Source organism: Mastigoproctus giganteus, chromosome 8, assembly GCF_048544385.1.
Source record: "Mastigoproctus giganteus isolate SK-2022 chromosome 8, ASM4854438v1, whole genome shotgun sequence".
Taxonomy (NCBI): Eukaryota; Metazoa; Arthropoda; class Arachnida; order Uropygi; family Thelyphonidae; genus Mastigoproctus; species Mastigoproctus giganteus.
Window position 1 is genome coordinate 10355413 of NC_143582.1, and position 25520 is coordinate 10380932.

Here is a 25520-nt window from a genome sequence, read left to right on the forward strand (position 1 = left end):
ACAATTACCTCTCTCAAGAAAAACTATAACTAATAGACAACATGAATTAGCTCAGAATGTAGGAGAACAACTTCAGATAATAATTCACTCTAAAGATGTATATTTTTCAATAGCTTTAGATGAAACCACTGATAGAAATGACTCTGCTCAAATATTATATTTTATTTGTGCTATAACTGAAGATTTTCATTGTTACAAGGAACTACTGGCTTTGGGTACGCTCACTGGAAGGACTCTTGGAATTGATATTTTTAACAACTTTAAAGAAATGTGTCTTGAGAGAGGACTAAACCTTGGTAACCTGGTGAGTGTACGCACGGACGGTGCACCTTCTATGAGAGGAAAGCAAGAAGGATTCATTTCATTGTTAAAAAAAGAAAAACCCAATTTAGAAAAGTTAATTTTGTTCCACTATATATTACACCAATAAAAAACCTTTGTGCTAAATCCTCCACATTTAGCAATACTTTGGACAAAATTATTTCAATTGTTAACTTTATTCGAGTAAATGCTTTAAGACATCGTCAATTTCGAAGCATGCTTATATTGGATGATGAGACATATAATGTCGACTTGCCATATTATTGTAAAGTGCGCTGGTTATCAAAAGGACAAATTTTAGTAAAAGTTTTGGCTTTGCGAGAACAAATTAAAAAATTTTATGAGGAACAACAACAAGAAAGTGATTTATTAGATGAAGAATTTTGTAGAAATGCTGCGTTTTTGTGTGATATTATGGAAAAGCAAAATGAATTAAATGTTTATTTGCAAAGACATATATATGACATGTGGCAAAAAATTTAGGTATTTTGAAAAAAATTAATTTTTTACAAAACTCTTTTCTCTAAATCATTAGAGAAAAGAGTTTCTCTAATGATTTAGGGAACATTTCCCTCATTTAAAAAATATGTTAAAGGAGCAGAAATATGTTGTATGTGACACTTTCAAAGACTACATAACCATATTGGACATGCTAATTGAAGAATACAATGATAGATTTTCTGATTTTGAAGAACATACTTTAGAAATGAAATTGGCGTATGAGCCACATTTAGTTGATCTCCTGACGGCACCCACGGAACTACAGATGGAATTAATTGAATTAGGAGAAGATAATATGATAGACTTTTTTTGATACAAAAAAAGATCCTATTGAAATATGGAAAAATGCAGTTGAATACCCACGTTTAAGTTGCATACAACCAAGATGGAGCCTGATATCTAGTTGTTATCTAATAAAAAACAAACCCAGCAATCTCATTAGTTAATTATCAAAAAAGATGTTTCGGCTGAAACCAATGCATTCTGATGAGTTTAGCTCTTTAAAAATGTGCAATCAAAGTGGTTTCAGCCTAGACATCTTTTTTGATAAACAACTCAATCACCAAAGCATCAAATCTTCAACTCATTAGTTAACTCATAAAATTATTTTTTACAATAGTACAGTTTTTTTCTAATTATTCTTGTATAATACACAGAGAGAATGTTAAATAATTGCTATAAATTTTCATTTGAATAACAATTTAGAAAATAATTTATTATCTTTATAATTATATATTTTTTAAATTTTGTGTTCATATAAAATGTAGGTGGATGTGTTATGATGAGAATATTGTAAATATGTATGTTTTATTGAAGTTTATTTGCCTTTTCTATAGTTATATGTAATAAAATTTAACACTGATAATTATGTTTTACTTCGTAAGTAGTGGTTCGAAGGATTGGTGCGGCCTTTCCACTATTTCCGAAAATGAATATGGCCTTTTATTCAAAAAAGGTTGCCCACCCCTGCTCTATACCCATTCCAATACAAACTGAGGCTTCCAGACCTATATGTAATACCTTTCATTTATCAATGTTAAATCTCAATTTCCACTTCTTAGCCATTTGCATAATTTTTGTAGGTCTTGTTTAAGTAACATACTCTGATTACTGTCATTAACTACTCTGCCCACCTTTATATCATGAGAAAATTTAATCGTCCAAGTTGATATGCCTTTATCATTATAAAATATTTAAAACTATAAGGGCCTGACACCAAATGGTATACGCTTTCTTGGGAAGTGCAAAAATAGAAACAAGTCAAATATGTGTGAGTGTGTTGCTTTGTTTGTAATTGTTCTTTGCAAATCAATCACTACATCCTCAATGCATCTCATAAATTACTCTTTGCTTTTCACTCAAAAAATATTCTATGTTTAATAGCAAACTAAATTATATTCATTCATTTTGTTTAATCAACAGGTACGCTCTACCAGTTAAATGGAGGCATTATTACCATTTCTTTTTTAGATGTCTCATCGCTTGCCTCACAAGATACAGGTCAGTCCAATTAAGAGAAAGAAAATTCAAGTAAGCACACTGCATGTAGGCTTACTGTAGAATCTAACTAGAAATGCTCTCTCTCTCTCTCTCTCTCTCTCTCTCTCTCTCTCTCTCTCTCTCTGTGTGTGTGTGTGTGTGTAAACTTGGTATATATATGGGGGGGGGACAAAAATCAAACAATTGGGAAGAGAGACTACCATGTAGTCTGATTAGTATGTATATATATTTCAGGGTGAGCCATATGTCAATTTCTAAGAATTGATGCAGATTACTACTGCAGATGCATAGCAATGTTAATAAATGTCATACTACCCTAATTTCAAAACAGTCTATGATATAAAAATGTCTCATTAATTTGGCAGTAGGATGGGATATGTCTGCAGTATGGACTAAATATATGACACTCTTTATAAGAAGTTTGGCCGATCGGGCTAGCCAGGTGAGTAAATTGCCTGCCTGGCAACCCAGAGGTCGCGGGTTCGAATCCCATCTCTTGCTTGGATCACAGTATAATGAAAAAACTTTGGAAGGTGCATTATGGCCACAGAAGCCGATGCGCCAACAACTAACAAAAATATAAAAAAAATAAATAAGAAGTTTGAAGAATGGATTAAGCAATATAGAATAGTTGACTGGCTGATAAAATTGTGTGACCTTACTCCATGTGACTTTTCACTTGGCTTTTGACAGTTTGTTATAGTCAGCCCATAATTAAGATGTTTTTGTCAGTGGGCTGCATACACTATTTTGTCTAGCACCATCATTCTAAAGAGGGTAGGGAGCCTGTTGAAAGTAATCTGCAATTTGGAAAGCCCCCAACTGGAAAAATGATGAAATTGTGTCTGAAGTGTGAAGTTTAGCCTTAGTAGTGGCAAATCAACGTATCAACTCTGTGGTACTACACTGACAGTGGTAGAGAATGAAAGGGACCTGGGGGTGGTGGTGCAGGCAGATATGAAGTTCTCTGAGCAGTGCAGACGAGCTGCAAGAGTAGCTCATGGTGTATTGTCAATGATATATAGGAATTTTTCTAGCAGGGATAAGGAGGTGATTATTCCCTTGTATAAGGCAATGGTCAGGCCACACCTAGAGTACTGTATACAGGCCTGGAGGCCTCATTTCAGGAAGGATGTAGAGCTGCTGGAACGAGTACAGAGAAGGGCAACTAGATTGGTGAATGGGACAAAGGGGTTCTCTTACGAAGAAAGGCTTAAGTTTTGCAAATTACAGTGTCTGGAAACTAGGCACCAGCGGGGTGATCTGATAGAGGTGTACAAAGCCTTGAATGGTTTGAGCATGCTCAATGCTGATGGGATTCTTCCTCTAGCTCAGAAAAATCACCTGAGAGGGCATAAATTCAAATTGAGGAAAGACAGATGTAGGATAGATGTGCGGAAATTTGCCTTTAGCCAGCGGGTGGTTGGTGGGTGGAACAGACTTCCATCCCTTGTCGTGGAAGTTGATAGCCTAAATAAGTTTAAGGCTCAGCTGGACAGGTATTTCGAACGAACAGAGGGGTGAAGTGGAAGTGGTTATTTTTATTTATTTATGTTACTTTTTTTTTTTTTTTTGGCTGATGCTGCATAAGCTTGCTTTCTTGCATCAAATGCCTCTACTAATGCTAATGCTAAATTATGCAAGAAAGCAGGCATATACAGCATCAGTAAAAAAAAAACAAAAAAAAAAACACAAAACTTCCTATTTCACCTATTCATTCCTTTCAGTAGTCTGTCTACTTCTTGCTTGAATTTATTTAAACCATCTATTTCCATAACAACAGATGGGAGTTTATTCAAGCAGTCAACCACCCGTTGACCAAAGGTAAACTCCTGAACATCTGTTCTACAACCATCCTTCCTCAATTTGAATGTGCCCCTTCGTGTTGATCTAAGCAAGAGGAAGAATCCCATCAGCATTGAGCTTGCTAAATCTATTCAAAGCCTTAAACACCTCAATCAGATCACCTTGCACATGCCTAGTCTCTAGATGCTGCAATTTGCAGCACTAAAGCCTTTCTTGGTAGGAGCACCTCTTTGTTCCCTCTCCAATCTCATTGCCCTTCTCTGTACTCATTCCAGCAGCTCTATATATACTTCCTAAAATGAGGCCTCCAGACCTGTATGCAGTACTCAAGATGTGGCCTGACCATTGCCTTCACAAAGGGATAATCACCTTAATCGACAAGGCCCTCCATCAGCTGCTCTGGCAGCCTATCTGCACTGCTTGGAAAACTTCATATCTGACTGCACAATTACCCCCAGGTCTTTTTCATTTTCCACCATCAATATTAAACTTGAATCTCCATTTCTCAACCCACCTGCCTAACTTTTCTAGATCCTGTTGCAGTAGCATGCCATCATTACAGTCATTAACCACCCTGCAGACCTTTGCATCATCGGCAAACTTGGACATTAAGCTTAATATGTCCTCATCAATATCATTGATAAATATAGATAACAATGATGGACAAAACACTGAAACCCTGGGGAGTTCACTAATTATTTCACAAGGAGCAACATTCATTGATTACCACTGTCTTCTACCACTCAACCGTACTTTTATTGATAGCAGAAAATTTCCCTTAACGCCACACTACTCCAATTTGTATTTTTTTATACAATTCCTTTTATTTTATTTATTTATTACATCCAGTTCCTTTGTGACTACATTGTAGTATTCATTCAAATTAGTAGTAGTAGTACTAGTGGCATGTGATGCAAGAAAGCAAGTGTATGAGCTTATGCAGCATCAGCCAAAAAAAAAAAAATCACACCATTCCCTCCAAATGCCTCTCCAGTTCCTCCTTAAATTTATTTAACCTATCAACTTCCACAATGACAGATGGAAATGTTCCAGCAATTAACCACCTGCTGGCTAAAGGCAAATTTCCGCACATCTATTCGACATCTGTCCTTTCTTAATTTGAATTTATGCCCCCTTAGGTTCGTAATCTGAACAAGTGGAAGGATCCCATCAGAATTCAGGGTGCTCAACCCATTCAAGGCTTTATACACCTCAATCAGATCACTGTGCAGGTGCCTGGTCTCCAGCCACTGCAATTTGCAGAACTTAAGCCTCTCTTGGTAAGAGGATCCTTTCATTCCCCTCACCAACCTTGTTGCCCTTCCCTGTACACGCTCAAGCAAATCTACATCCTTCCTAAAATGAGGCCTTCAGACCTGTATGCAGTACTCAAGGTGTGGCCTGACCATTGCCTTATACAGAGGGACAATCACCTCCTTTTCCCTGCTAGCAAAATTCCTATATATCATTGACAAAATCCCATGACCTGCCCTGGCAGCCTGTCTGCATTGCTCAGAAAACTTCATATCTGACTGCACAATTACTCCCAGGTCTTTTTCATTTTCTACCACAGACAAGATTGATCAGACAAGATTTTCCCTTAACAACCCCGTGCTGTTTCTGAAGTATAATTGCAGCCTTGTCTAGACGATCCTGCATTACTTATTTTACCAGTGATTCCATTATGTTCCTTGGAACAGAAGTTAAACTAACAGGTCTGTAATTACTCGTGTTGCTCTGATTTCCCCTTTATAAATTGGAGATGTATTAGGGATGTACAAAAGGTACTAGGAAAGTTTTGCAATACAGCTTTGTTTATTTAATTTTTTCAAAGTAATTTCCTCTACATTCAATACACCTCTCCATCCTCCGAAACCAATCTTTAAACCAGTTCTGCCAAGTTTCACTAGGGAGTAAAGCACACTCGTTGTCCCAAGCCCGTAGAAGGTCCTCATCACTGGAAAACCGCCTCCCTTTTAGCTTCATTTTCACATGCGGGAACAGTGCAAAGTCGCAGGGAGCAAGGTCTGAACTGTAGGGAGGGTGCTCCAGAAGTTTCAGTCCTGTTGTGGTCAAATATTCGGTGCAGGCTTTGGCGCGGTGAGCTGGAGCATTATCATGATGGAGGTACCAGGTGTCCATTCTTGACTTTGGCCGCAGGTTCTTCATAGATCCAATGACTTTAGGCAGGCATTGTTCAGTATACCACTTAGCTGTGACTGTCTTCTGCGTGTCCAAAACGACACGTTCCACAATTCCACTCGATTTGAAAAATACAGCTATCATTTTCTTCTTTACAGATCGGGATTTTCTGAGAATTACGGGTGTGTCGTCATCATCAAAGACCCAAACTTTGTTTTGAGCCTTGGTCGGCAGATCGTAATAGTACAGCCAAGTCTCGTCACCTGTCACGATGTTGTTCACATACCGGGATTGTCCCTTATCAAACTTTCTTAACATCTCCCGGCACCAAGTCACACGTCGTGTCATCTGCTCATCAGTCAGTTGATGCGGCACCCAGAGAGAACAAAGTTTCTTCACGTGCAAATGATCTTGCAGAATCGAACGAATTGCTGGTGCATTTAGGCCCAAAGTATCCTCTATCTGTTGGTAGGTCACTCGCCTGTTTTCGTCAAGCATTTTCCTCACAGCAGTAACGTTTTCCTCCGTAACTGACGTTTGTGGCCTTCCCGGCCTCTCAGAATCCTACAGACTGAAATTTCCCCTTTGGAATTCTCTATACCACCTGAATATTGTTGTACGATGTTGACAGTCATCATCTAGTGCAAGAGTCATTTCTTCTAAGCACTGGTCTATGGTTAAACCACGCACGAAATTATACCGCAAAACTGTCCTTATCTCATTTCGTGACCACGATGCCATCGCAAGCACTTTACACTCTCACTACTAATGAATAACTGAGCCCATCGACTTGGCGCGGCGGCTACTATGCATGTATGAACATGTCTCAACATGCAGCAACAAGCAGCTTCCTGTGATTCATTGTTGCGTCATATTGCAAAACTTTCCTAGTACCCTTTGTATTCAAATTAAAATTTCATATGCATTCTAATCTATCAATTATATGATATCTACATGCAACACTAGTGACAGCTGCAGATGTGCAAACTGGTGTGTTGTTTTTACTCAACAATTTTATCGTTTTCTATCCTTTCTTCCATACTCAACTGTCTTCCATAAATTACTCAGTGTGTGTGTGTGTGTGTGTGTGTGTGTGTGTGTGTGTGTGTGTGTTATACTTTACCCCCTCCCCCCCAAACTATTGTGTTTGATATTATGCTTAAAAATACATAGAATTTACCTCAAAACTTCTGCACCATACTCTCCAAGTAAGATCTACTTAAAAATTTATAATACCTTTTTTAAAATAATTTAATGTGTTCATCACTCTTAGCACATGAACGATCCATCACGCCGGGATCACAGTCGAAGGCCCAACCCAACCCAACCCAACCTATCCCAACCCAACCCATCAAACCCTCCACGAAACTTCAAGTGACTGAAGACATTATATCAAATGTATCATGGTTTAAAAATAGATGCCAATAAAATTATATAGCAAAATAAATGTTAAATATAGGATGCGACCATGAAAATAATTTACAATTTCCTCCCTTAACTGGACCAAGCTTTTCGAATCCTGTGTTGTTTACAGGTTGGAAAACTAATGCAAGGTGTGTGTGTGGGTGTGTGGGTGTGTGGGTGCTTCGATATAAATAGGAGATTAATTGTTACTGCTCATGCTTGTAAATGACCATGAATCTGAAATGAGAAATGGAAGTCGGGTGTAGTTGTGTTGGATATTTCAAATCTTGGTTTCATTAAACAGGAAAATGTGATTCTCATTTATGGCATGGAAGTACAATTCTGACACCATGGTCCGTGCTGCTCGGACTGATGCAGCATGTTGTTTTATTCTCATGTTCAAAACACATCTTATTGATCCTAAATAAGAGGAATCACAATTTCCACACGAAATGCTATATAACAAGTCATGAATCTGCATAGAAGAGGGAAGAACAGAACAATTTTTAATATGGAGTGCAGTTTTTGTGTTGGCTTTGCTACTATTTTGAATTTTGTATCTCTGAGAAGATTATTAAGTTGCTAGTACCATTTTTCTGTGTGGGATAGTAATAAAGTGGTATAATGTAATATTATGCATGTTTCTGAACTGGGGGATATGGGTACTTTTGTGGGTACCTCGAGCAGTATCAAGGGGTAGTGAGCTTTGCATCCAAAATGGCAGATTTTCATGTGCTTAGTTTTTAGTAAAATATTTATCAGCTAATTGTGAAATTTTACTGATTTTACCATGTATTTATTTCTGATGCCCTAGAATTTTTCATGTTTTGAGAAAACTAAATCAAAACCAAACTATCTAGCCTATCATAGTGCCAAAGCGAGGTCATGTGATTTCTTCATAAATCACTTGTCAGTTCATGTATATTTTTGTCTAGTTTTGCTCTTGGCAGTTTTTGTTCTCTAAGTGTAACTTCTAGTCAATGAAAGAATGTCAAGTGCTGTTGTTTACAAAAATTTACTTTGTAACTAATGTACTGCACCTGACGAACAGTAGTCATATTCCCCTCCAGAGGTAGCTATTTGTGAAAATAGCTACCTCTGAAAATACAAATACTGCCTCCCCCCACCAAATACTTGAATGGACTTGCTCAATGTTAACAACCATGCCAAACACGTTAAGTCTGCCAAAATTTTGGGCACCTCTATATTGATAGACCAAGTGTATTATAGTTTCACGTTGCAAAATTGCCATTTCAGGCAGGACTGTGTCAAGGTATTGCAATGCCTGAATGCAAACAGCAAATGCCACTGCTCATTACATGAAAAGGGCACAATAAAACTACTCTTTTTCCACCTCTGAGAGCTGAAGCCTGTTGTAGTGTCCCCTGTGTTAACCTGTGCCATGGTTAAACAACCCAGACTTCAGCTTCTTCAAATCAATTGATTATATAATTTTTAACTGAAAAGTATTCCAATGAAGAATTAAAATAAAGTGTAGCCAACTTTCTCACTCATTTTCTTAGTGTTGCTGAAAAGAAGTAGTAGTAGTACCATTATTTAAAAAAATGTGATCAAATACTCAAAAGATGATTGGATGTATTAAGTGCCACAGCAACTAAAACTATGAAGTGTCAGTATATTTTATCTATACTCGTGTGTATTCTTTGGTTGGTTTGCTATTTTCTGGACAAAAATTTGTTTCTGGGAGGTAATTATGTAACCCTTGCCCATGGCTGGCAAACTCAGCCATATTCTTTAAAGTTCCTCCTGTCAAGGCATAACTTAAACCCATGCATTTTCCTCACTCGGAAGAATTTAAGCCATGCCAATATGTATTTTATCTTTTTTTTTTTTTTTTCCCCTCAATTCCTTAACATTGTGCCAATGTGGACATATTTTATTTAAACATACACTGGACAGAAGAGTAAATCAAATAAGTCTCTATACTGAAAGTGGTTCTGTTAATAGTAGCTAATTACAAATTGTTACAAATCGACGTTTGGAATTTTTAACTTTGTTCACGAAACAAAATCAAATCAAATCTAGTGATGATTATGGTTACTAGTTATATGATAACTTAAAAAAAAATAGCAGATAATCCTTATTTTATTAATGCAAAATGCATTTTGATTTTTGGGTTTCTGCTGCAGTAAATGTTTCATGTACAAAATGTGATAGTTGTACCTAGTTAGGATTTTTGTATTCTTACAGTTAACTGATTGATAATTTTACTTGAACCAAAAATAAAATTGCAGATCTTTCTGTTCATTGTTTTTTATAATAATATTAGTATTGCTAATATTATGATGTCCTAGAAAAACCAGAAAAATTATATCACCCTGGCTTTTATAGATAAGTCCCAAAAATGTCCTAATATTACTTTTAGAATTTTTTCAAAAAAATCGTGCAACTCTGCCCCACCAACCCAAAAATGCATGGCAAGTGTGCAGCAAAACGAGGGTCACATTGCTAACATTTTTTGACTATGAGGTTGTCAACCATCTATACACCTCAAAGGGATAAGCAATTAGTCACACTCACCCCAGTCTATCTGACAGATAGTGAATGGAGGGCATCCAAGTACTGGGTATGGGGGGGCCCCATTGTCAAGGCCACGTTATCTCAAGGAGCTGGTTATATTGCCATGTCACCATATTCAAAAATTCAGTTACTTCATACAGCATGTCCTTGCCACCTTTTCTTCTGAATACACCACAAATTGACAAACTAATAGAACAAACTTATCTGTGAAAAGATCTAAACCTCCCCAAAAACTTACTCATTCATTTCACAAATATACATGATCTCAGTTCTAATCTCAGTGATGTCCATTTCCACTTACAGTCTACCAATCCCCATGTACCTTTTCTAACAGAATCCCAGTTATTGGTTGGTTCAACCACTGCCCATTTCAGTTGTCTGAGTTATTCTCTGTATGATTCCTTTGCTTCAAAGGTGGAATTCTGATATTCATGTCAGAATCTTAGTCATTTGGAATCTCCTCTTTTTGATCTTCTCTGGTTTAAAATCTCTCTACCACATTCTGTCAGATTCATCTGTTGCCTCTATTGTTCTCCCAACTCCACTAATCACTTGGAAATCTTTGACTTCCTCTTTGAAACTTGACTTGCTCCAGTCCAACTTTCCTGTGAGCAATATGGCCTTAGTTGCTAATGCTACTAAAAACCAAACAACGAACAAACAAACCAACTTTCCTAACAGTGAGGTAATTTACCTTGGTAATTTTAATGTTCACAACTCCAGCTAGCTTTCGTTTTCTAGTCACATGGACCCATCTGGTCGAGATGTTGAGGCTTTTACAATTACTAATGACCTCGCACAGATTGTTCACTTACCCACCAGAATACCAGACAATCCTAACCATGCAGCCAACACAATTTATCTTTTTCTCTCACAAACAACCCTTCTAAGAACATGGTCGAGGTGAGTAATCCTCTATGCACCTCAGATTACAACTTGGTGATGGTCTCTTTTCCAATGGAGCCTTTCTCTCGTGGCCATTCTCAACCTCATGTTGTTTGACCTTATAGGATTGTAAAATGGGATGATCTCTGAGATTTCTTTTCTTCTTTTCCTTGGTCAGATTACTGTTTCAAATGTTCTGATGTCAACATTTTCTCAGATTGTGTTGGTGAAGTTATCCTTATAGGGATGAAATCCTTTATTTCACACTCCATCTTAAAATCTCATCCTTTATTTAACCTTGGTTTTCCAGTAAATATGCTAAGGCTGTTCAAGGGAAGAATGTTGCATATCATAATTGGCTTGTATCCAAATCTCCAGATTCATTTTTTGCCTACACCAAAGCTCACAACAATTATAAAGCAGATATTAATCAGTTCAAACTAGATTTTGAACAGGTTAAGAGTAGAAAACTTGCTTCTTGTCCAAATGTGTAGTCGAGCATTCTGGTCTCTTGCCAAAGCTGTTGGCCATAAATTTTTCCCATCTCTGTTCCCACCTCTGTTAAAACCAAATGGTTCTATTGTCACTTCAGTCAAAGATGAAGCTGACCTGCTAGCATCCTACTTTTTTTCCAACTTGTGTATTGATGATCTTAGTGAACCAACTCCTACTATTCCCGATAGATTGCATTCCTACTATTCCTGATAGATTGCATTCCTGCTATTCCTGATAGATTCTTGATAGAACTTCCTTTGTGACTTGATTACAGACTGGCTTATATCTACCCTAGACTTTTGTGTCACCTGATAATTTATATCCGTCCCATGCATTTTTCTCCTCTGCCACAAGTCTGATTAGTTCATCCAACATCCAGTTTAGGCCTAAATCTCACTACTGTATTTCTTGAACAGTAGTAGGTATGAAAAGCCTACTAGCTTCTAAGATTAATTCATTGAATGCTTCCCATTTAGAATTTGCAGTTGGTAATATCATCAGTTGGTCCCACTGTATAGAATTTAAAAACTATCTGTGCGATTTAAAACTTTGAGTAAATCGCACATCAGTACGCTGATTAATGCCACCTAGTGGTTCCTTTATCTGAAGATTGTTAATACATGAAGAATCACTGCTAATAATCAGATCAAGTATATTACTCCCTCTGGTTGCCCCTTGAACATGTTACTGTAGAAAACAATCATCCAATAAATCCACAAAAGTCTTGCTTGTGTGCGAGTGACCAACCCAGAAGTTCCAGTCAATATCTGGGAGGTTAAAATCTCCCATTATAAGACAATCTTATTTACTGGCCCAATCTATTTCTCTGTACAGTTGTTCACTGTACTCATCAGTGTCATTAGGCCTATAACACACTTCTGCTCTCAATTTTGCTTTCCAAGTGCTTATGTCACAAGAGACTGATTCAACATTGCACTATCTGCCCATGTTAACCCAATGCACTTCCTTAGATATTATGAATTTCTTAACTAACAGCATAACTCCTCCTCCATGTCGATCCTGTGTATCCTTTGTGTACACATTGTATTCCTCATATTCAAATTCTGCATTCCTTATAGCTATGTGACATGATATCTCTGATATCTGAACGATATCTGCCTTTGATGTCTTGACCAGCACCTCAATCATCAAATTTTACTATATTCCTAGCATTGGTGTTCATGCAAGTATACATGTACCTACTCTTAGCCACCCCAACAGAGCCCATGTATTTACTTCTTCCATGGTGATTCCCAGCATCATTAACATCCCCAGCACTTTGCTTTCCAGGCTGTTGGTCATTCCAATAGAAGCAGTGCAAGAATCACTTTTGCCAGTGGCTACTGTTAATCTATTAGTTTGTGAATCCCCCAAGCTAGCAGTTTTCTGACCCATCTAACATCGCTTCGATAGCATCAGCCAATATTCTTGCACCCTTTCTATTTAAGTGCTACTCCAACTGGATCTGGATAAGTTGGGCTAATGGGCTGAGAAGTGGTAACGAAAGTTTAACATTGACAAATGCAAAGTGCTGCGTATAGGTAGCAATAACCCAAGAGAAATGTACCAACTGTGTGGTACTACACTCAGGGAAGTGGAAAGTGAAAAAGATCTTGGTGGTAACTGTGCAGTCAGATATGAAGTTCACTGAGCAGTGCAGATGGGCTGCCAGGGCAGGTCATGGAGTCTTGTCAATGATATGTAGGAATGTTGCTAGCAGGGACAGGGAGATGATTATCCCATTGTACAAGCCAATAGTCAGGCTACACCTTGAGTACTGTGTACAGGTCTGGAGGTCTCATTTTAGGAAGGATGTAGAGTTTCTAGAATGAGTACAAACAAGGGCAACAAGATTGGTGAGGGGAACAAAGGGGAGCTCTTACCAAGAAAGGCTTAAGTTCTGCAAATTGCAGTGCTTGGAGAGTAGGCACATGTGAGGTGATCTGCTTGAGGTGTATATATGGCCTTGAATGGGATGCTAAATGCTGATGGGATTCTTCCTCTTGCTCAGATTAAGAACCTGAGGAGGCATAGATTCAAATTGAGGAAAGACGGTTGTAAAATTCTTGCTCAGATTAAGAACCTGAGGGGGCATAGATTCAAATTGAGGAAAGACAGTTGTAAAATAGATTTGGGGAAATTTGCTTTTAGCCAGCAGGTAGTTGATTCGTGGAAAAGACATTCATCTTTTGTTGTGGAAGTTGATAGTCTAAATAAATTTAAGGCTGAGCTGGACAGGCATTTGGAATGAAGGGAGGGGTGGAATGGGAGGTTTTTTTTTTTTTTTTTGGCTGATGCTGCATAAGCTTGCTTTCTTGCATCATCATATGCCTCTGCTAATGCTAAAGTGTATCCCATCCGTGTAGAAGCAGCCTCTCCTGTTAACAAGCAAAGACCATGCTGAGAACAATTCTACTCCATGAGCCTTGCACAATCTCTCCAGGGCCAAATTGATTGACAAGGCTCTCACCATGTACTCCCTCCTATCGTGTCTGGTCAGAATTGCAGGCACTTTAAAATTCAATCCTAATTCTGCTCTACAACATCATCAACATTTGCCCCAGGCAGATATACACTGGTCCTATTCCTCCTATCCTTTTTGCACAATATATTTTGTGTCTCGCTGACAATAGTCACCGACAGTAACTAAAATGGAGCTCCTGTGGAACCAGCACATTCTGCCTCAAAGATTACCACGGTGCTGCCTGATGTACAAGAGTGAGCTCTGGAGCCAAGCTGGGCAGCTGAGAGTTCAATGGGCATCCATTTTAATTCCTTCGTGCGCATCTACCCTACTCTTCAAACTCTGATAGATGCCCATCAGAACACTAAGTTGGCTCCTAATTTCTTGACTCTCTTTGCACTTAGTACACACAAAGAAACCTCCTTGGTTAGATCATGTCATATTCCAGAAAGGTCAGTAAACATTTCACAAATTGCACATTTTTTTAGGCTGTGATGCCTTAGAGAATCATCCCAATCAGGTTCACAGCACCCCCGCTACTTTTGTGCACGTTGCTTTGCTGCTCTAGTCTGGGTAGTGATTTCCATTTAAATACAATTTAATTAATTAATAATGAAAATTAAGTTTAATCAATTTAATTGGTAATGCCACGATGATACGTATTACGCTATCTATTTTACGTTATACCTTACGTTACCAAATTCTAGATATGTTATCAGGTTACGCTATGCTGTAATAATTACAATGTTAAATTAGTTATATCCTTAGCCAAATACAAAAGATATGTACCTGACAAGTGATTAACACCGTCACACTATCTATTTATCAGAATTAAAACCTTACTATTCTTCTGACTACTGGTTATGTACGAGTAGTGAGGCCTAACTTACAAAAACTAAATTTAAAAAATAAACTAATGAATGCTGCTAAGCCTATTTAATCTATTTGTAATTGTCATTACAATACCATTTAATATTGTTCCCACATCTGAGGCGGTGCCCCCAAAATCTCTCTCAGGCTTCTAGATGCCATTCTAAAGAGGGCAGTTAAGTTAATTAATGACTCATCTCTAACAGATTCTCCCCACTCTCTGTCTCATAGACATTCTGTTTCTGCTGCATGCCTTTTGTATAGATACTTCCATGGGCACTGTTCTTTTGAATTGACTTCTATAATTTCCTCTCTCTCTTCCAAACCAGTCTGAACATGTGCCACAACCAGTCAACATCCTTTTACTGTCCAACTTCAAACTCACAGAACCAACTTTTCTTCTATTAATGTCAACAACTATCTTCTTTCATCTTCCCTACTTTCAACTCATGCACAGTACTAAGTACTATAGGTTCTAATACTTCTTAGCTTGTAGTTTTCATTAAAAAAACTCAATATGCAATATTTCTTCAAATAGGCCTCTGTGGTTGGAAAGTTCTCACTCATAACTGCAATGGAATACACAAACTGTATATAACTGAAACTTTATTAACATAAATTAAAATAGAATAATGATAAAATAAGACAGGTTAAAATAAAATACACTAGCAACTGTAGAGTGAAAAGCGATAAAATGATAGATAAAATTAAAATATACTTAATATTAAGAGTTAAAAGTGATAAAACAACCTTACCTTTCAAAGGTGACTGCTTCCTTTACCAACATTAAAACTTGACTGTTGGTGCACATGCAATACTTGCTATCATTTTTAATGTTCATCTATCTTACTTTTCAAGTCATACATCTGATGCCTAAATCTCTGTGCATGGCACAGTAGTTATGGCTAGTTTCACCATGCATTCCTGATATGTGTTAAATTTATATTCTGTTAATATGTATATCTTTATGCTTGATAATACACATAAAAGCATTTTCACTATTTTAAGGAGGAGTTAATGCTAGTGGACTTTCTGAACTTGAAAGGAAAGAAAGGCAGCTTGTTGTGTTGACATCAGAAAATGAAGCACAGGTCATGCTACTTCCGTCACAGACTGTTATTTCAAAAATTTCTATTTCAAACACATCAGGTACAGTAAGAGCAGATGCACCCTTCATTAAAGACTTTGGTGAGTATAAACTATTTTTTTTATTTTATTTCAATTTTTTAGAATATGTGGGAACACTGTTCATCTTACTATTTTGTTTCATTATATCCATGTATATAGTAGATAATGTAACTTATTAGTAGTTGCATAGGATTCAGATAGATTCCAAAATTGAAGATCTGATTATTTTTTTACTCAGTCAATAATATATAAGCATCATATTATCAAAATTGCATATTCATGATTGCAGTAGTTAATTAAAAAAAATAATAATGTAAAATGTGGTTGTTATATAGACCCAGTATTTATATGCATATAATTGGGACCATGTGAAGACTTAAGCTGGTGGAATGCAGCCAAGAAATTGCCCATCCTTTCCACTATGTGAAAAAGCCCAATAATATTGTTTAATTTTGTTGCCCTGCTTTTAATGCTTGGATGCTGTTGTTTTCAGACCTCCATCTTAATGTAGCTACAAATAATTACCATTTGAAATTTTTTATCTATTTAAATGCAAACTTAAAAAAAAACACTGTAATGATATTTAAATAAATAAATAAATTTTCTGTTTATACCCCAGGACAACTACATAAGATTTAGAGGAGAGTACACAAGATAGATACAAGAACATTCTACTGTATTTAATAGTCAGGCAGTTTGAACCATGGTCATTCAAAATTCATGCTTTTATACCTTTGCACTTCACCACTCAACTACAGAACAAAACAATAAATAATCTATTAACCTGCACAGTTTTATAAAAATATGAAACTGCCCATTGGGTTTCAAAGTTTTCTATTTGAAACCATGATTAGATGCTTATGTAAAACTAATTATGATTATTTGTGAATTCTTTTTTTCTGGCTACTTTATGGCCAGAAGTGTACCACTAGGGGATCAAGCTATCCACATGCTTTGAGTTTAAGCTCTTAAGTTATTTTCATTATTTGTACTAGTTTTGATCCTTATTCCAGCTAACTGCATCTTAGTGATTGCCCAGTGATTAATGTGCTTTCGTGAGAATAACTTGTAACCTGCAGAATTGCCAGCTGCAATCAGATAAGTAATTTTTATCTTTTTGAAACTCACATTCTTGTACTTACAGTTGCTTTTATATACACCATATCTCTACAACATGAAGTTTAGCTACAGTGAATCTGACCTTAACATGACTACTTTCTCCATATATGGATAACCTCAGGATATCCATATATGGATAAAATGTATATTAGAATGTTACAGTTATTGTACAGCAGTGAAAAGAAAAACTGTTGCACCGTGCTTACTCGGTGTTAAAAATGTGAAACTGAGCTTCACCTGAGCTGTGTACACTGCGAGCTGGATTATTGTAGTTTGTGTTCAATTGTTAATAGGACATATAGTGGACTTAGTGTTATTGTTATGCGGTTCCTGTGGTTTCCCACAAATCTGCGTTAAGTACTCTGTTAACATAGCAAAGCCAGTCAGTGTAGGTTATGTGTGAGTAGTGTGTTGTTTGACTTGCCTCTTCGTTACTGGGAGGCGTGATCACCAGGAAGGAGCCTCCCAGCATCCGTCCACCGGCACGAGGAGCTGGACCAGGGAGTAAAAGACATCTGGCGGGTCGTCCACACTCCTACAAGAGTGAGAGTGGGGAAGGCCAAGGAAAGAACAGAGAAGAGACAGGAAAGTGGAAGACAGGTAAGATAGCGGGGGATGACAGAGCATAGGCATCCTCCCAGGCGAAAAGGAGCAGGAAGAGTGCTAGGTGCAGTTGTGGGAGTCCTAGAGAAGGACTGTGGGTAGGAAGAAGAGAACAAGTAAAGTTAAAATTAAATAGTCCAGGATCGTCACAATGGAGAATCACGGAGCGGCGTCGGCAGGGCTGGCCTCAATTTTCAATTTCATGACTGGAAGTTTCTGGTGCTGGGTATCAGTTGCTGTGTGGAGGAGGTTATCCAGGAGTAGTGTTCAGGAGTTGCAGGTGATGCCAGCAACGACAAAAGACCTCGTTGGCATAAGTGGTTAGTGCATGGAAAGCATCGTTAGAGATTCCAGTAACTTGGTTTCTGGCCAAAGTGAAGTAGTGTGGAGGTCTAGGAGTAGTTGGATTCTTAGGTCTAAGTATATGTTGCATGAGTGCATCACGTGATCCCAGTCTTCAGGTTCTCCGCAGGTACAGAGGGCATCCTCGACTAGGCCTAACTCTAGAAGGCGTCTCTTGAAGGACCCATGGCCAGTTAATAGGAAGGAAGCATAGACGTTTGGGAAGAACCAAGTGGAACGTTGTTTGTTGATGTAGGTTATCTCGGGACGGAAAAGTTTAGTAGTTGCACCAGTTGTGGAGTTATTCCAGTGGGTTTGCCATGGGTTTATCAATTCTAGCCACACACATTTATGTTCCTGTTTGATGTCGGTATCGGTACGGGTTTGAATAGTGAGGTATTCAGCTTCCTTATTCTTCTTGATGGCATGAGAGAGTCCTATAAAAGCAACGTGGAGGTCCAAGGGGAGGCAGCCTGTTAGTAGCTGTAGGGTGGCTGTTGATGTCGTTCTACATGCGCGGGTCATTTGTAGTAGCATAAGTCGTTGAATTTGCTGAATTTTACGTTGAGCATGCACTAAAGTCATTCGGTGATACCATACTGCAGCTCCATATGTGACAATTGGTATAAATACTGCTGAGTATAGAAGGCGTTGAGTTGGTCCTTTAAGACCTCAGTCCTTGTGGATAAAGCGTGCTAACATAGTGATGCAATTTTTTATCTTTTCTTTGATAGCTTGGATATGGGGGATGGAAGTTCTCCTGTTGTCCAAAATTACTCCTAGTTACTTCACTGATCGGTAGTTTTTCAGTGGGTGGCTATTAAAACGTATCGTAGGAGATCTGGAGAAGTCCAGTTTGCCTTTTAATAGGAGGGTTTTGCTCTTCTCAATGGAGACAGAGTTTATTTTCCATGGCCCATACGGACAGAGCAGAGAGAACAACCGTAGCCTGGGTTTCTATGGTGGTGCGAGTGGGGCCCTCGATGATGATAACCATGTCGTCGGCATAAGAAAGCTGAGTAGTGTGTGGGTAGTCCCTCAAGAGCCATCGTCGAGTATCATATTCCAGACAGCTGTCCCCAGGATGGAGCCCTGGGGACAGCCTCGGGTTAGATGTCGGGTGATGCAGTGATATTTTGTTTTGATGCTGACCTTGCGGTTAGAGAAGTAGCTTTTGAGGCAGTGGTAGAAATTCCAGGTACAATTAGAGACTCTGGCCTTCTGAAGAATGCACGGCCACTACACTGTATCAAAAGCTCCTTTGAAGTCAATGAAGATTGCCAGTACATAAGTTGCATCTGACTGTTCTGCAACTTTGAGGGTTTTAGATAGAGCATCAATTGTGGAGCACCCTTGTTTGAATCCAAATTGCAGCGAGAATGCCAAACCACTGGCTTCATATCGGGGTTGGAAGCGGGAGAGCAGCAGTCTTTCAAAAACCTTGCCGAGAATGGGAAGCAGCGCAATAGGGCAGTATGCCTTGGAGGTACTTGTGGGATCCTTAGGTAAGAGCCTCAGGTTAGCATGCTTCCAATGTGATGGAAAGTTACCCTCATTCAGACAGGTGTTGAAGAGCTGAAGAAGTATCATTGGAGCTATGGCCCACGTTGCACAGTCTCGCCTTCAATAAAATCCAGACCAGGAGCTTTACCTTTTTTGATTTTTTTTAATTGCTGCATCGACTTCCTCCTCTGTGAATGGTTCCTCCATAATGTCTGGCTGGAAGCTCGAATTTTGTACTGCTATCTTCCTATGGATGTCAGAGTTGGTGTTGTCCTGATATATTAGTTCATCCAGAATCCAGTTAATTGTATCTTCCCAGTGTGTAGTCTCAACTGAGTCATCAGAGCGGACAGAGTGTATAACATCTGTGGATTCCAGCTTATTCCTCATGAGTTTGTGGACTAAACCCCACGGATTCCGGTTCCCCTCAGTCTCGACAAGGGAATGCCAAGAGCTCTGCTTGGCATGGTAAATTTTGTTAGTATATTGACGGCAGACTGCTTTGAATCAGTCTCTATACTGTTCTACGATGTGAGCAGATTCAGTCCTCTTGCATTGGTACTCTTTGTGAGCGTGCTTCAGAGAATTACACAGGTTAGTGAGTTCCTGCAACCACCATAATACAGATCTTGGGTTCCTGGAATATTTTTTCATGGAAGCCTCTGAAGCTTCGAGAAGCAGACTCTGCACAAAGTCTGTTTTCTGCACACTGTTCATTGATTGGTAGAAGTTGCTAGCTGGGTCATGAAGAACATCTTGAATTACATTGTCAAACTGGTCCCAGTTCGCTGTTTAGTAGAGAATCTTACAATATCCTGGATAGACACTTGACGAGGGAGGGCAGAATCCATGACACTGTAAGTGATGAGGCGATGGTTGCTAGTAGTGGCCATGTCATGCACCTGCCAATGAAGGAGTCTATTGTGAAGAGAAGTAGTCAGTGTGATATCCAGGTTAGACTCTCCAGTTCCCGAAGAGTAGGTGGTTGGTTGTCCTGGTCTGTTGATGAGTTCAAGGCCGCGTGAGGCAATGAATTCATCTAACATGTCTCCTCTTGCATCGGTAGAGGTGTTGAACCATTATGTCGACCGGACATTTGAATCTGCTGCTATAATGACATCAGTGTTCTCCAAGAGGTCAAGAGCTTGTTCCAGTCGAGCTATGTGCGGGAGGATATCTGTACGATATTGGAAAAATATGCTGTTAGGACCGCAATATGGCCGAAGCTGCCTTCTGTTGTAGCCCCCCACTAGGTGGGGGGTGCAGAGTGATTCTATCTGTGTTACTACTAGGTCTGGATTGTGGACAATGATAGCAGAGAGGCACAATTGGTTTGTCGTCTGGATTTTCCTGAAAGTCAGGGGGTAACCAGAGACCCTTCCACGGACGCAGTATGGTTCCTGAAGGAGAAGAATATCTAGATTCAATTCGTCCATTAGAGGATGAAGCTATGTTGCCACTGAAATGGATTTTGCAATTTGAGCATTTAGGAGGCGAGGCTTTGTTGGGACAGTCCTTGTAGAGATGCCCTGCCTCAGCACAATGCCCACATATTGGTTGTTTTTTAAGACACTTAGCAGAGGTGTGCCCATAACCAAGACATTTGTAGCATTTCAGGACTGGTACAAAATCTCTGAATCTGTGGAATGACCAGCCCAGAAAAATTCTATCCTGGCTGTGTAGGAATCTCCTTATCCTGAGGGACACTTCTATAACCAAATTAAGTCGACCACGAGTCCGTGCATTGGTGGAAAATTGAATTTTCATTTTATTAATTGCTTCTTCTTTGCTCATGGATTCAAAGAGATTTCTGTTATACACTTCCTACTGTAGGTCATCTTTTTGGATTGAGCCATCTACATCAAACACAATTAAACTTGGCCCCCTGAGTTTAGGGGTTTCAAAGGTAAGAGTTTAGATCTTCAGCTGTGCCGCAAGACTTGATCTGTTCTAGATCTGACTTAGTGGCTGCTTCCAATATTATCCCTTTGTCGCGAATTTTGCGAATGCTTTTGATTTGGAGATTGTCTAATTTTGGTTTTATCTTCTTTAGGACGGTGTCCTTCACCCCATCGCTATCTGGGATGTCGGATCCTTCTCTAGCTTTTATAATCGGCATATGCTTGTTCTGTGTGGTGGGGATCTGAGGTAGTTTGAGCATGGCAATATAAGACAACTGGTGCCAAGTATCTTCATCAGAAGCTTGGTTGGAGGGTAGCCCGGTATTCAGAGCTGCTATAGTTGGATTTTTGGTTACTTTAGATAGGGTTTTATTAGTTTGTTGGAGTTGGGCATTGGTGGCCTTCAGCTGTTCATTTTCTATAATGACCTCATATAACTTCTTCTCTAAAGAGCCCCAGAAGCACAAAATTTAGCATTAGCATTAGCATTAGTAGAGGCATTTGATGCAAGAAAGCAAGCTTATGCAGCATCAGCCAAAAAAAAAAAAAAAAAAAAGAAAAAAAAAAAAAAAAAAAAGTAACATAAATAAATAAAAATAACCACTTCCACTTCACCCCTCTGTTCGTTCGAAATACCTGTCCAGCTGAGCCTTAAACTTATTTAGGCTATCAACTTCCACGACAAGGGATGGAAGTCTGTTCCACCCACCAACCACCCGCTGGCTAAAGGCAAATTTCCGCACATCTATCCTACATCTGTCTTTCCTCAATTTGAATTTATGCCCTCTCAGGTGATTTTTCTGAGCTAGAGGAAGAATCCCATCAGCATTGAGCATGCTCAAACCATTCAAGGCTTTGTACACCTCTATCAGATCACCCCGCTGGTGCCTAGTTTCCAGACACTGTAATTTGCAAAACTTAAGCCTTTCTTCGTAAGAGAACCCCTTTGTCCCATTCACCAATCTAGTTGCCCTTCTCTGTACTCGTTCCAGCAGCTCTACATCCTTCCTGAAATGAGGCCTCCAGGCCTGTATACAGTACTCTAGGTGTGGCCTGACCATTGCCTTATACAAGGGAATAATCACCTCCTTATCCCTGCTAGAAAAATTCCTATATATCATTGACAATACACCATGAGCTACTCTTGCAGCTCGTCTGCACTGCTCAGAGAACTTCATATCTGCCTGCACCACCACCCCCAGGTCCCTTTCATTCTCTACCACTGTCAGTGTAGTACCACAGAGTTGATACGTTGCTCTGGGGTTGCTGTTTCCCATATGTAGTACTTTACATTTGTCAATGTTAAACTTCATTTGCCACCTCGAAGCCCATCTGCTCAACCTTTCCAAATCCTGTTGCAGCAGCATAGTGTCAGTAGTGTCCTTGACAACCCTGCCAACCTTCGTATCGTCTGCAAACTTGGACATTAAGCCTGATATACCATCATCAATATCATTTATAAATACAGAAAACAATAAAGGCCCCAATACTGAACCCTGAGGGACTCCACTAATAACATTAGTCCACGATGAGCAGTGTCCATTGATTACCACTCTCTGTCTTCTCCCCCTCAACCACCCCTTTATCCATAGCAGCAACTTGCCTCCAATGCCACACTGCTCCAATTTGTGCAGCAGTCTTCCATGTGCAACAGTATCAAAAGCCTTTCTAAGATCCAAGTATATAATATCAAAGTTATTCCCTGCATCCAGTTCTTTTGTGACTGCATCATAGTATCCAATCAAATTGGTCAGGCAAGACTTCCCCTTAACAAAACCATGCTGTGTCCTAGCTATAACTGAAGTCTTGTCTAGATGATCCTGCAGTGCTTCTTTCACCAGTGCCTCCATTAATTTTCCGGGAACAGAAGTTAAACTCACAGGTCTATAATTACTTGTGTCAGCCTTTGATCCCCCTTTGTGAATTGGGGTCACATTTGCACATCTCCAGTCAATGGGTACCTCCCCTGAGTCCAAGGAAGCTCTCATAATTATGGCTAAGGGTTTGCTTACCTCCTTTGCTGCCTCCTTTAATATAACTGGATAGATCCCATCCACCCCAGGTGCCTTTCTTGTGTTTATCTTCAACAATTTCTCCTCCACTTTGCTCTCAGTTATTACAAGATTCTCTAGCTTACTGCTAGAGTTGAATACACCTCTGGCATTCCCCTCGCTGAATAACTCCTCATGTGTGAATGTCGATGCAAAATATTCATTTAGTTTGTTAGCTACCCGAGCAGGGTCATCAACAGTTGACCCATCGATCTCAAGTGGACCAATCTGATTCATCCCCTTCCTTCTAGAGTTTACATAAGTAAAGAACTCTTTGCTGTTTTTCTTCGCATCCCTTGCCAAGGATCTCTCGTAATCTGCCTTCGCCTGCCTAACCTCCTTTGTAACTTGGTTACAGATCAACTTGTATCTATCATAGGCGTCCGTGTCACGTGTTAATTTGTATGTATCCCATGCATTTTTCTTCTCTGCCATATGCCTCATTAGTTCATCTGACAACCATTTAGGCCTAAACCTTGAACAATATTTCTTAGTTGGTATGTAAAGCCTAGTAGCTTCCACGATAAGTTCTTTGAATGCTTCCCATTTTGAATTTGCTGTTGGCAATATCATCAGTTGATCCCACTGTATAGAATTTAAATACTGTCTCAGTCCATTGTAGTCGCCTTTACGAAAGCAATACCCCTTCCCTTTACCCCTAATGGTAGTTACCTCTTTGAGTAACTCCCACTTCAGCACACTGTGATCACTGCCACCAAGTGGTTCATTTATCTGCAGATTCTTAATGCATGAAGAATCACTACTGATAATCAAATCAAGAGTATTACTCCCTCTAGTTGCCTCCCGAACATGCTGATGTAGAAAACAATCATCCAATAAATCCACAAAAGCCTTGCTACTGTGTGAGTGACCAGCCCCCAAATTCCAGTCAATATCTGGGAAATTAAAATCCCCCATTATAAGACTCTCTGATTTACTGGCCCACTCTATTTCTCCGAACAGTTTCTTATTATACTCATCAGAGTCATTAGGCCTATAGCACACTCCTACTCTCAATTTTGATCTCCCAATGCTTATGTCACACCAAACTGACTCGACACTGCACTGTCCAGCGATGTCGACTGGCTTCACTTCCTTGGATTTTATGTGTTTTTTAACTAATAGCATAACCCCTCCTCCCTTCCTATCCTGTCTATCCTTTCTGTAGACATTGTACTCCCCAAATTCCAGTTCTGCATTTCTTATATCTGTGTGACACCACGTCTCTGAAATCCCCACAATATCTGCCTTTGATGTTTTGAGCAATACCTCAAATTCATCAAATTTATTTACTAAACTCCTAGCATTGGTGTACACACAAGTATACATGCACCTGTTCTTTTTCTTAGCTACCCTAACACAACCCATGTGTTTACTTGTACCCCAATGATTCCCAGCAGTCTCTGAAATATCCTGCATCTTATTTTCCAGGCTGCGGCTCATTCCAATAGAAGCAGTGCAAGAATCACTTTCACCTCTGCCAGTGGCTACTGTTAATCTATTAGTCCTTGTATCCCCCCAATCTAGCAGTTTTCCGACCCACCTAACATTGCCTCGATAGCATCAGCAAACATTCTTGCACCCTTTCTATTTAAGTGTATCCCATCCCTGTAGAAGCAGTCTCTCCTGTTAACAAGTACAGACCAGGCTGAAAAAAATTCTACCCCTTGAGCCCTGCACAATCTTTCCAGGGCCGAATTGATTGACAGGGCTCTCATCATATACTCCCTCCTATCGTGTCTGGGCAGAATTGCAGACACTTTCAATTTCAACCCTAATTCACGGCTTTTTTTCATCAGTGACCTGTACATTTGTAATGATACGGCCCTGGTGACGTTGCTGATTTTGCTACGGAGGCAGTATTGCACCTCAGTTTGGGCATAATTTTAAGGTTGGGAAAATCTTTGCTGAATAAATTCGGCATTTCATTCCATTCCTCTTCAT

At 39.2% G+C, this 25520-nt stretch overlaps 1 protein-coding gene across 1 annotated transcript in view; it reads left to right on the forward strand.

The window, feature by feature from the left end:
* Positions 1–25520, forward strand: part of LOC150081240 (syntaxin-binding protein 5-like) — a 416184-nt gene that overhangs the window by 344799 nt on the left and 45865 nt on the right. Inside the window, exons 22-23 of the mRNA XM_090379469.1 lie at positions 2245–2322; positions 15938–16117. Coding sequence (XP_090235595.1) covers positions 2245–2322; positions 15938–16117 — 258 coding nt within the window. The remainder of the gene's footprint in view (positions 1–2244; positions 2323–15937; positions 16118–25520) is intronic.